Source organism: Phodopus roborovskii, unplaced genomic scaffold, assembly GCF_943737965.1.
Source record: "Phodopus roborovskii unplaced genomic scaffold, PHOROB, whole genome shotgun sequence".
In the NCBI taxonomy this organism is placed as follows: domain Eukaryota; kingdom Metazoa; phylum Chordata; class Mammalia; order Rodentia; family Cricetidae; genus Phodopus; species Phodopus roborovskii.
In genome coordinates, this window is record NW_026126638.1 from 8,531,186 (window position 1) to 8,544,331 (window position 13,146).

At 46.2% G+C, this 13,146-nt stretch overlaps 1 protein-coding gene across 1 annotated transcript in view; it reads right to left on the reverse strand.

The window, feature by feature from the left end:
* Nucleotides 1–13,146, reverse strand: part of Gucy2c (guanylate cyclase 2C) — a 61,194-nt gene that overhangs the window by 12,260 nt on the left and 35,788 nt on the right. The window contains exons 16-21 of the mRNA XM_051173151.1: nucleotides 8,954–9,040; nucleotides 7,695–7,827; nucleotides 6,250–6,387; nucleotides 5,451–5,539; nucleotides 3,459–3,550; nucleotides 795–953 (exon numbers count right to left, since the gene is read on the reverse strand). Coding sequence (XP_051029108.1) covers nucleotides 795–953; nucleotides 3,459–3,550; nucleotides 5,451–5,539; nucleotides 6,250–6,387; nucleotides 7,695–7,827; nucleotides 8,954–9,040 — 698 coding nt within the window. The remainder of the gene's footprint in view (nucleotides 1–794; nucleotides 954–3,458; nucleotides 3,551–5,450; nucleotides 5,540–6,249; nucleotides 6,388–7,694; nucleotides 7,828–8,953; nucleotides 9,041–13,146) is intronic.

The window sequence follows — 13,146 nt, forward strand, 5'->3', positions numbered from 1 at the left end:
TCACAGGTAAGTGGTAGTTTCTTCTCTGCAACACTGACCTCAGTTTCCATGATTTTACTAGAGCTTCCTTACACGGAAGTAACAGTTCTTAACGGGAAGAGACCATTACTTCTTGCTTGTACAAAGCCATGGGCCAAACCATCATGGTGTTATACCTTGTTTACCCTAACATCCCTCAGGAAGTTATTCAGATGTCAGTGTTTGGAAACATTAAGCTATCTTGGGATTCCTTCCTTTTCTTCTGTTCTGACTATGTGGCATAGCTTCACAAAGAGGCCGGCTTTGGCTCAGGGATGACTGGCTGGCGAGACATCTAATGAGTGTTACCCACCTCCTTCCCTACTGACAGCTTCCACTTACAACATGGCGTTCCATGGCAATATAAAGAAGAAAAGCAAAGAAACCAATGCTTAGTGTCTGAAAGTGTCACGGTTCACACACTTGAGTTTCCCTTTCCCGACTGAGGACAGACCGGCAGCTGTAGGCTGTGAGCTTAACGAGGTGTTAGAACTCACAGGCATCTGCTCAGTTCACGATTCTCCCAAGACTTCTTTAGGAATGCAGAGTGAAATCAGAAGGGAACTCAATAAAGCACAAACCTCTTCAATCCCAACAATCCGCTCACGGCTCTAAAAGGCAGCCATCCATAGAGCCACAAGCAAATGCAAGGCCAGGAGAAACCCAAAGCAAAACCAGCCACAGTGCCAGGCAAGCATGCTGAAGGTTTTGGCTGGGAGCCTAGCAGCCTGGCTGTGAGATCATGGGAGACCATATCTGCAGGAGACTTGCCTTACCGTGGGAGCAGCATGAAGTTGAGGCGGTCAGCCCTGTCCCTCTCTGCCTTGTACAGCTGGGTCCTTTCCTCCACCAGGTGTTCCAAGTTTCGAGAATACAGCTGTAGACGTCGGATCAAGGTGTCCATGTAAGACTCATTCTTTTGGTCATGAAAGAGGCTGCAGGTGGTAACAGACAAAGAGCTCTTACATATGTCAGGGACCGGGCAAGTGGGGTTCTCACAGCATTGTGTGTATTAAGCTAATGCTTACACATGTGAAGACATACGGGAAGGTTCAGAGATGCCACATCATTGACTAGTTCCCACTTCTGCCCTCAGGAAGAGATGACTCTGTGTGTGTGTGTGTGTGTGTGTGTGTGTGTGTGTGTGTGTGAGAGAGAGAGAGAGAGAGAGAGAGAGAGAGAGAGAGAGAGAGGGGAGAGTCAAGGTATGGGTTTAGAAGAGGTCAGAGGGCAACTTGGTTTTTCTGGGAACTGAACTCAGGTGACTAGTCTTATGTGGCAAGAGCCTTGAAATGTTCAGTTGTCTCAAAAGTCCCAAGAGAGAAATTTTTTTTTAACAAGCTCCCAAGATAGTATTTATTTATTTATTTATTTATTTAGATGGTTTCTCTGTGTGTCGAGACCAAGCTGGCCTTGAACTCACAGAGCTCCACCTGCCCCAGCCTCTCCGGTGCTGGGATTAAAGGCGTGCGCCACCACTGCCCTGTCCTCCCATGGAAACTCGTCTCTCATGCCGCTATCTCTTCTCCCATCTGCTCTGAGCTAACTGAAAACACAGCACAGTGTGGTGATAATATTGTTTGTGATCTAATAATGCTTGCCTGTGATCAGAATGCAAAGCTAGCCACATAGAGGTCAGGTAGTGGTGGTCACACCTTTAATCCCGGGACTCAGGAGACAGAGGCAGATGGATCTCTGTGAGTTCCAAGACCAGCCTGGGCTACACGAGAGTGAATCAGTCTGAAAAGTCCTTGGGATCCCACACCTTAAATCCCAGTTCTAGAGAGGTATATAAGACAGGGGCTGGCAGTCAGTCTCCAGCCACACTGAGGACTCTTGAAGACAGGATCGCCCTTTTAGTCTGAGCTAGAAGTAAGAGCTAGTGGTTGGACTCATTGCTTTCCTGACCTTCAGCTTGAACCCCAATATCTGTCTCTGTGTTTTTATTGTTTCTACTGCAGCACCCAGGATTCAGTATCACTGGACAAGGGGGCACAACACCCCACTTTGACCTTGAATGCTGTTCTGATTCAGAATTGCAATCTAAAGTATCTAGGGCCAAAACTGGTGATTTTTGTAGATCTTTAAACTTGCTGAACTTGGGGGCTGGAGAGACTGCTAAGTAAGGGCCTGTTCTGGTTTTCCAGAGGATCTGAGTTCGACTCCCAGCACCCCGTCAGGTGGCTCACAGCCTCCTGCAGTCCCAGTTCAGTTCCAGGGAATCCGATGCCTTTATTGTCCTTGGGCACCTGCACACATGTGCACAAACCCACACATGCACAGATGATTACAAAATGAAAACTAGATCTTAAAGAGTCTAAGAACTTGTGAATCCTAAGAATTACTCATTTTGGTCAGGCAGTGGTGATGCACACCCTCAATCCCAGCACTTGGGAGGCAGAGGCAGGCGGATCTCTGGGAGTTTGAGGCCAGTGTGGTCTACAGAGTGAGTTCCAGTACAGGCTCCAAAGTTACACAGAGAAACTCTGTCTTGAAAAACAAAAACAAAACAACAACAACAAAAATTACCCCATCTGGGCCTGCAGAGATGGGTGGGTGATTAAGAACACTGGGGGCTTGTCCAGAGGACCTGGGTTTGATTCCCAGCACCCTTGTGGCAGCTCACCACTAACTTCAGTCCCAGGGTTGGATGCCTTTTCTCACCTCTGTGGGCACTGCATGCATGTGGCACACAGAGATACATGCACGCGAAACACCCATGCACATAAAATCGATTTGAATAAAAGAATTGCCCAGGAGCTTTATAGAATCTCGGGACCCAGGTTAGACTTACAGAAAGGTCTGGAAATGATATGTTTACGCTTTTTTCATTAAATATAGTTTGAGCATGTTTCCCCCTCCCTTAACTCCTCCCAGGTCCCCCACTTGCCCACACACCCCAACTTTTATGTTTTCTTGGCAACTTTTTTTTTTAAAAAGATCTATCTTTGACTTATGCCTGTGTGTGTGTGTGTGTGTGTGTGTGTGTGTGGTGGAGGGACTGTGCACCTAAATGCAATTGCCCAGGAAAGTGAGAAGCATCCTGCCCCACGGAGGGGAGTTAAACGTGTTGTGAGCCTCCTGATGTGTGGTTATCGGAACCAAACTTGGGTCCTCTGCAAAAGCAGTATGGTTCTTAACTGCTGAGCTGTCTTCTAGACCCTGGAAACTATTTTTACTTTAAAAAGAAGTATGATTATGGTTTATTTTATCCTTTCATGTTTAACTTTGTGAGTATGTCCCTGAGAAGTGGTTTTTTTGTTTATTTGTTTGCTTGCTTGTTTTTTAAATCTCTGAAACATTGGGATTTTATGTGACAGGTGTGGTTACAGCCTGAGAATTTTATTGTCATAAGCATTTAAATTCCTTGGTGTTGCTAAATAGCAGCTATCATCAAGGAATCCAAAATTGGGAACGAAAGGTAAAAATGTCAGCAATACCCAAATATCTTGGCTAATGTGCTCTCGATTTTCTTGAAATCCGGCCTCTTTTCTGGATCCTCTTCCCAACAGCTTTTGACGAGAAGATAGACCTGTATAGAACAAGTGGGTGGCTTAGCTTGGGGATGCTAAACTCCAGGATCAAGTCTCATCATATTCTCCATCATAATGGGCCTGATCAAGGCAGGCACTATCTCACAAGGATCTGCCACGAGGACCAGTCTGCAGCTCTGTCCTTTCCATGGTGTGGACTCTGCCACCTACACTACCACACCCAGCCAGTGTCTCGAGGGCAATTCATTAAAGGTGATGACCGTTTGGGTAAGGCTGGGTTTATGGGAGGGGTCAAGTGTTTTATGAGAACAAGTGGTGTTTAGGTATCTGGGAGGGTAAAACGATAAGGAGGCTCTGGCTAGCGACTCGACTTACCAAGTTAAGGTGACACACACATGCATGTATGCATGCATGCATGCTTGCATGCACACACACACCCATGCACGCATCCACAGAGAGGGAAATGTAATAAACAAAAGCTAATGTCTTTCTATGTAAATGAGGCAAGTGAGTCTACGTAAGAACAAAGCCCAATAGTCCGTTCATCTCAACTGCAGAAGAGACACTCCCCTGAGGACCAGCCATGACACTTGTGTTCAGCCCCATCCCAATGGTGTTTAAGTTTCCCCCATGGCACTGGTGCTCAGTTGTGGTGAGTTGTGGCACAGAGGAAAGGGAGGTGGAGAGGGAGGTAGAGGGGAAGTCTGTGGGACCATCGTCTTATCTGCTGCAGTATTTGTGACTTGGCCCAAAAGGGAGGTGACAGCCATCTATTTAAATAAAGTTTGCTCTTCTCTCTGGTTGAAAACAGGCTGATAAATGGTTCAGTGCATACTCTCAGTTGTATCTAAATATTGGATGAGAGTTTGTTGTTGTTTACACAGTTTCATGTATCCCAGGCTAGACCCCAATACCTGACATTCCTCCCTCTACCTTCTAGGTGTTAGGATTGCAGACGTGTACACACATACCTGGCTCATATGTCTTTCTAAACAATAGAAGTATTTATAAGCCTAATGCACACATCCTATACATCTTGCTTTCATAAAAACAGACTGCGGTGTGTGCTTTAACCACTAGCTCTTTCCTGAGCTGGGGGATGCATAGGGCTTAGGCGAGGGGTAAGAACCTTGTGTCCTATGAATGTCACCAAGGAGTAGCCCTCCCCTGCCTGGGAGAGATGATTCCAATTCCCAGTGGATAATTTCACGTGTAGAGTACAGAGTCCTTTACATACTTATCATTAGATGGAATCTGTAAGTTATAACTAAGGATAAAGTAAAGCACTTATAATAATATTTGCAGCATCACTGCACATGTTCTTGAGGACCATTATTACAGGGGCCACTTGAACTCAACGTTCAGCACCTCAACAGTAATCCTAGCCTCGATGCCCACTGAGTGGCTAACTGGAGGGGGGAGGTATACAGTTAGACAAAGGGATGGCTTATGTCTCAGTAGAACACAGCAAAAGGGCATAAAGTTTTATCATGCTGCACAACTTAAAATTTAGAAATGGTTTTCTCTGGAATTTTCCGTTTAGTAATTTTGGACCTCAGTGGTTCTGGTAACTGAAACCACTAAGAAAAGAAAACCACCACCAACAGGGACTATCTGATCTTTTCAGCTGTGATTAGCTGAAAAATCTTGAGATAGGGCAATGGTACTGGGTTACCTGGGGGTCCAAATGAAGTCACTCAAGCTCTTATTGGAAGAAGAGATGAGGACAAGCAAGATGGGGGGGGGCAAGGATGTGACTAAGGGACTAAACCAAGAGGAGCTAGCAGGAGCTTGTGAAGGGAGAACGGGTCACCTCCAAAGAACCAGGAGGCCACGTAGAGTTTCTCTATGTAAATACATGTTTGCTGTTTCACCCATACACTTTGTGGTAGACCGTTAGAGTAGACAGATCGCTGAATGCCAGGAAGATCAACTTACCTCTAGCTCCTTTTCATCTGCAGTTTCCAGGAGTAGATCTGGGCGGAAAGGTTTTAACCCATCTGAGTTTTCCACTCTGAAAATCTTCTCTGATTGGATGAGAATAATTACATTACAAGGAGGATCCCAGTGTGGACTGTTGAGCACATCTGAATTGGCTCATCCCTTAGTCCAGTAGGACTGACAGAGTCTGTCTACAGATATGAGTAAAGTGGAAGGAGTCTTCTACTTACAACCCAGTGCGGCTTCACAGGTAGACAGCCGACATGTGAACACCTCAGATTTGATCATACCGGGATCGCTCTGTCCCACACCCCATCACCTGACTCCCAGATGCCTCAGTCACCTGACCTCCAAGAGAGTCATGAGCTAGTGGGCAGAGAGGGAAGACTGAATGTAGCAAAGGCTGCATGCAGTGAGGACGTGACAGAAAACTCTGAAACTGTACGTAAGACACCCCAATTAAATGTTTTCTTTATAAGAGGCATGGTGTCTCATCACAGCAAGAGAAAACTGAGACACTCCATGTCCCAAGTGTTAGGATCACAGGTGTGAACCACCACAGCTAGCAAGTGAAGGAACATCCTTTAACACGATATGTGATATTCGTGACAATGGCACCTGGCTGAGCTCTCTAACACTGAGCCTTTGCAATTCTCATAGAAAGTGAAACCCAGAGAAGGAGTCACTCCCTTAGCAGATGAGAAGTCTGGGAGGTGGAAGCAGAAATCAGCTGGCCAGTGAGTCCAGAAGGAAGATCGTCTGGCTGGTGCCAGGCCGTGAAAGAGGTGTGACTCACCCTTCTGGTCCCGGCAGCTCTGTGTGTAGAAAGTCTCCTTACGAAGGATGATCTCCTGGGCGATGATCCCGAAGCTGTACACATCTCCTTTCTGTGAGATACCGGCTTGCCGCAGGTGCTCGGGAGCTGTCCACAGGTCTGTGTGTGAGACACCGACAGGACAAAGTTGTGGGGAGGTGGTTTTACTTAGGGGGAAAATTCAGGTAACAGACATCCATGATCATCAGATCCGGCTGAGCAGTGCTGAGGAGGACGGCGTGTGTCTCGTCTGATTGAAGCTCTGTTTCTTTGCTTTATGAACCAACTTGGCACCCAACAGGTCTTTAATAAGAGCTCATTAGGGCACAGGAGGATGGCCCAGTGGGCAAAGCACCTGTGTAAATGTAAGGACCTGAATTCCGATGCCCCAGACCCCCTCTGTGAACAGTGGGTGTGGTGACTGCCTGCCATTGTTCAGAACATGAAGCCAGATTCCCCAGGGCAAGCTGGCTGGGCAGAATGGCCTTATTGGCACGGTCAGCATTTAGATGTGAGTGAGACTGCCTCAGTAAATAAAGTGAGGAGTGACTGATGGCTCCTGACATCAGGCTTCCACTGAGCACACACATGTATGTACACCCACACAGTATCATGTTAAACTTCACGGGTGTGGAAAGAGAGACAGAATTATTATTTTCTTCTATTCAGGAGGGTGAAACCCAAAGTCACAGAATTGGAAGTTAAGACCTTCGCTTTTGGAGCTATAAAGTATGTTGGAACTGCGTTCTGGACTCTGAGGCTTCTTAGCTGTGAGTTATAATAAAGAATGGAGGAGAAATGCTTGCGTGTCTTCCCTCATACAGCCTGTGCGTCTTTTGTTCCTTTTCTGGACTGAAAATGATGAAAGAGTTCATTTCACAGAACTGGGTCTCCTCCTCCGTACACTGTCGTCTTGTGCAGAACTGGAGCCTGTAATCTCTCTCCCATCTCAATGAGATGGTTCTACGGCTCTTCCTGTCCTAGCTTCCCCAAGTCTGTAAGTTCCTCGAGCTTTTTAGCTCAGCTGAGGACATCGCCCGGGGAGGACACCTGTTTAACTCAAGGGCATTTGTTGAGGGGCTGGAGAGATGGCTCATGGTTAAGAACATTTCTGTTCTTACAAGGAACCTGACCAGTTCCCAGTGTCCACATGGCAGCTCATAGCCGGCTGTAACTGCAGGTCCAGGGGAATCTGGCGCCATCTTCTGGTCTCTGTGTGTACATGGTACACAGACATTCACACAAGCGAAACCCTCATACCCATAAAATTAAAAACAAACAGTCCCCCCCCCCTTTTTTTAAAGCACTCATTGACTGACAGGAGGTGCTGGAGAATGAGTCAGAATGTTGCCTGCCGCATCACCTATGTAAGTTAGGTAGAAATTTCAAATGGGGGGGGGGGCGATGCTAGTAAAAGAGGCACAGACCTTTTTTGGGAGGGAGGATGGAATTGCACCCAAAATCTGTGATCTTCACCACCATTCGGCTGTCCACCACACACTTGGTGGACTTCAGGCGCCCGTGGACTTCAATCTTACTGGAGTGCAGGTAGGACATCCCCTGCAATTTTTCAGTCGGTGGGAGAAGAAAGAGACATCACACACTTTGGATGAATGGCCATTTGAAAAGAAGTGACATTTTGAATATATGTCTCTGTACATGTTGCCATGCTAGCCAAGTTAAATTCCGTGCTGGGAACCTTGCTTTAAAGATATTGTGGAAACGCTAGTGCATGTCTATATGACGTGAGGTATAGTTTCATTTAAAAAAGAATTGTAAACCCTAGTTGAGTAGCTGCAAACGATACAAAGCATAAGGCTTTGTGATTATTTGTGTGTTGGGGAAGTGTGTGGGGGGCGGTGGGAAGGTCAGAGGTCAGCCTCTGGCTGTGTTGGTACTCAGGTTCATCCACCTTGTTTTTTCTTAATTTGAGTTTTTAATTTTGTTCTGTGTTTGATGCATGTGTGTGGGTACATGCATTCCACAGTGCATGTGAAGAGGTCAGAGAACAACTCTTCAGGAGCTGGTTCTCTCTTTGCACTGTGGGTCTGGGGATTGCACTCAGATTTTCAGGTGTGTGTGACAAATGAGTCATCCACTAAGCCATCTGGAAAGCCCCTACCTTGTGTTTTGAGACAGTCTCTCACTGGGACCAGAGCTTACCAATTAGGTCATGCTGATTGGTCAGTGAGCCTGGGGAATCTACCTATCTCCTCCCTGGTTCTAGAATTACAGCCGTGTGCCAGCCGCCATACCTGATGAGTTTTACATGGGTTGTGAGAACTGGATTCAGTTCTTCGTGTTTGAGCAGCAAGCACTGTACCTAGTGAGGCATCTGGTCAACCCTGCTTTTATTGTTTGCATGTTTTCACTTACCCTTATTTGGACTGTGGTCCTGTACATCTCTCTAGCTCTCTGCTGCCTTGATCTAAAAATACTGATGAGTCAACCTTACATTTACGACAGAAATGAGCGGACTGAATTATTTCCTAAGATCTAGCAGATTCGGTAATGATTTCATATGGGATTTTATTTCATACAAATATATGGGAATTTGTGAGCTCACACATTATTTCAAGTCCTACATATAACACAGCCATTTACAGATGAAACCAGCATGAATGGAGCCCAGCAGCTTGCTACCCTGTTTCATCGTCATGGATATTTTTGTGTACACATCTCTTACCTTAGCAACATCATATAAGACAGAGATCTTAAACTCCCAATCCATGAATGTGCCATCAGGGTAGGAAATCGTGTCATTTAAAACTTCCTGAATAGGAGAGAAAACACACACACATACACAATGAAGAAGGAGAAAGGCTTCCGGGAACGACGGCATGGAGAGATTATGAGTCAAATAATCCAGCCGAGAGGCTGTTGAGTCAGGAATAACCTGGGACACCACCACCATTGTTTTATCATTGCACACCATCATGGGTTTTTTGACAGAGCTACACTCTAAGAAGTATGTTAGATGATTTTGTTTGTGGCTGTCACGGTGTCCTCACAAACCTAGAGCCTAGGACCTTCAAAGTCCAGCCACAGGGTACAATGCCTGCATATCACTGACATGCTTAGTGCAGAAAGGCATTCTCTCCCACGCTCTGACACAGACAGACAAACAGACACAGACACAGCCAAACACACACACACACACACACACACACACACACACACACACACACACACACTCTTTCTGCCTCTCTCTCTCTCTTCACAACCTTGCTCCCAGGGTCACAAGGATAAATCACATACCATCAAAGTGACTCAGGAACCTTAAACAGGAGAATTTTTACCAGTTTGAGGTCAGCCTGGGCTATGTAGTGAGATCCTCTCTCAAGAAAGAAAAAAGGAAAGGAAAGAAAGAAGGGAAGGAGGAAGGGAAAGACGGCTGGCACAGCGTGCTGTTCTTCAGTTAAGTTTTTGTTCTTGTTATTTTAATAAATGCAGGTATATTCTGAAATAACGCTGCAGCGTGGTAACCTAAAATAACAATAAAGCAACAGCATGGTAAAAATATAAGCCAGAAACATAGCAATGGTTGTCATTATCAGACATTCACTGTACTTAGGAGGTAGAGGCAGGAGGACCAGAATTTCAAGGGCAGCCTGGGCTACATAATTAGTTGGAGGTTAGCCTGGGCTATGAGACTGTCTCAAAACCTCCACACAAACAAAACAGGCAGGTAGCGGAGAAAGATGAGCAGATGCTTCCTGAAGACTGGCCTTGGGGAACCTGCCCTTCCTGCTCCATCTCTGAAGACTGGTCGAATGCATTTGTTTTGTATGTTTTTAAACACTTTGCTTTTGAGGCAGGGTCTTCCCTTGGTAGTCCACAAGACCTGCAGCATCCTGTGTGTCTGGCACACACAGCACGGAGGCAGAACTCCCTAAGCTGCCTTGAAGTTGTGACTCCTCATCTGCCTCCAGAACGCTGGGATTGCGGGTACTACCACCCTGCACCAATGTTTTTAAGCAGGAATTACTGCTGGGAATCCCTTCCTTAGGCTCCTGTCTCTACTCAGTGTTAATTACTTCAATTGACTTAATTGCTCTGGGTTTTAAGGGAGCTCTTGGCTTTCCTAGGAACTGGAGGCAGGAGGCCTTGAACTAACCTAACCTTAGAGTGGTTCTTACAAAGATGCAGGGTTTGGTTAAACCAGTAAGCAACTGTTTGCAGTATAACGTGAAGGAGAGCAACTGTTTCCTGTTTTAGGAAACAGCCTGATTGGAGTCTTGGTTAAATTTGGGTGTGGCACCAACCATCTCTCAGGAGGTTCTGGAGTAATCATGTATTTCAGATGAGGCTGTGGGGCAAGGAGCGGTTGTGAGAGCTGGACTACAGTAACTCCTTTCTTCCCTTGGCCCAGCACTCACCACCCTAGCCTGCTCTTATTGCCAGTGGGCACCGCTTGGCAGGATTCTGTTTCAAGTAAAATAAGAATACATGTGTTGAAGGGCCCAGGAATATTTTTGTACACTTCTAGCCTATATTCGTATTTCTGAGTGTAGTAGGACTTGCCCTGCGTTCTCCCAGGCAAAGGAAAGGCAATTTAAACAAACCCACGACTATGTAAACATTTTGAACTACCCTGCAATCAGAAGCTGTAAACCCCAGCATCCCCTCCAAGCTCAGGAGAGCCTGGAGAAACACCCAGACACTGGAATGCCATGCTGTAATCCCAGGACGTGCTCTCTGCCCTGTGTGTAACCTCCGGCTGTAATAAAGGAGCTTGGAGCCTTTCCTCGTGATAACACAGTGAAATAATTCTCTAGCCCTAACCTCTTAGATTGTCATCGTCAGCACACTCTCCTTCCCAGCCTTGGTGTTTCTGAGTAAAGTTGCTTCTGGTTAATAGACTTCGGTGGTCTGCTCCCATTATTTGTGCAATTCCAGGGCCCGATAGTATTTTCATAAAGTATAAACAGAATTCTAAGAACTATCAAAAGTTAGAAAAGAAAACCACCACTGGCTGCATCACCTGGCCTGTTTTCGTGTAGGGATTTCCCTTCTATTCTTTGATGTATATTCTTGTAAAGCACATGCCCCCGATCTGTACGAAGGCTTATATGCCACCTCCTGCGCTGTTTTAATAGTTCCAGCTCTTAAAGGCCAGGAAGAGTTATTATCATTATTATTTTATATTCATTTTATCAGTACCGGTTACAGTTATCACTTTCATTAACACAACCATACAGAGGATGAGGGGGTGGTAGACTGGATAAACCACTTCCATGAAGGTGTGAGATAGGAGTTCAGATGCCCAGCACCCACAGAGATGGCAGGCAGCGGCAGGGCCTCTGTTAATCCCAGTGCAGGGGAGGCTGGGACAGTCTGGAGCAGGCTGCCTAGCTAGACTGTTGAAATCCATGGACTCTGGTTCAAATGAGAGACCCCGCCTCAATATATAAGGTGGGGAGTGATCAAGGAAGATGCCTGACATCAGCCTCTGACCTCCACACTTACACACACACCTCAACACACACATAACACAACACACACACATACACACACACCTCAACATACACATACCACAACACATGCACACACCTCAACACACACATAACACAACACACACACACCTCAACACACACATAACACAACACACACACACATACACACATACCTCAACACACACATACCACAACACACACACACATACACATCCCACACACATACCACAACACACACACACATACACACACACCTCAACACACACATAACACAACACACACACACATACACACACACCTCAACACACACATACCACAACACACACACATACACACACACCTCAACACACACATACCACAACACACACACATACACACATACCTCAACACACACATACCACAACATACACCCCACACACATACCACAACACACACACACATACACACCCCACACACACCATATACACCATCAGATTACATCTCACACACAGTCAGATCATATGGTTGCTCTTTGATCTTTTGTATAATACATTATTTTTACTACACATAGAATTAACCACATTCTATTGCTTGTGTCTTGTTTTGTATACAACTATTTTAATTTTGCAGCACAGTTTAATATTACAGCATTCATTGGTATTTTCCTGTGTGTATTCAAAACCACAGTTAGGTTGCAGTCAGTTGCACAGTCAGTCTTATGCTAGCCTTAAGTGGTCAATGAGTCTGGAGTTAGCTTTCGTTTAACTTTCAAGCAGTATTTGTACAACAACAGGAATTAGTCATGGAAGTTTAGGGGAGTTAAGCTGACAGTCTTTGTGTGGGAGCTGCAATTTAGTCTTTTGTTGGTGCGATGATGTGATGTAAAACAGCAAATATGTTTGGGCTTTGTGTGCCTAGTTCCTGGCACCCAGCTTCTAAAACCCCTGTCATTTCCTGACAGAGGAAAAGGGAGGAGGGAAGAGAAAGAGGAGCACTGGTGTCCTTTGTGATGAGCCTCTTTTAACAGCACAGTTTGTGCCCACAATTCTCCATGGACCTCTACAGTGCACTGGGACAATCACCTGAGCTGGGCCCTGAGCGCTGCCATTGTCTGCACCCCAGCCCCTGAGCGCTGATGCCTGCACCCCAGCCCCTGAGCGCTGATGCCTGCACCCCAGCCTCTGAGAGCTGCCTGCACCCCAGCCCCTGAGAGCTGCCGAGGCCTGCACCCCATGCCTTCAGGGTGCTCAGTGGCTTGAGGGTCCTAGCTTAATGCTGCATCTTCTGGAAACTTGACCCAGCCCTATCCTACTTTCTTTTTCAGCCTGGACCTCCTCCTCACCCTGAATACCAGAGCCTATCTGGCCCCTGCAGAGTCATCTTCCACTCCTGCTGAGAGTGGGTAAGAGCTGGAAGGAGCAGAGCAGGTTAACAACACCTTCTG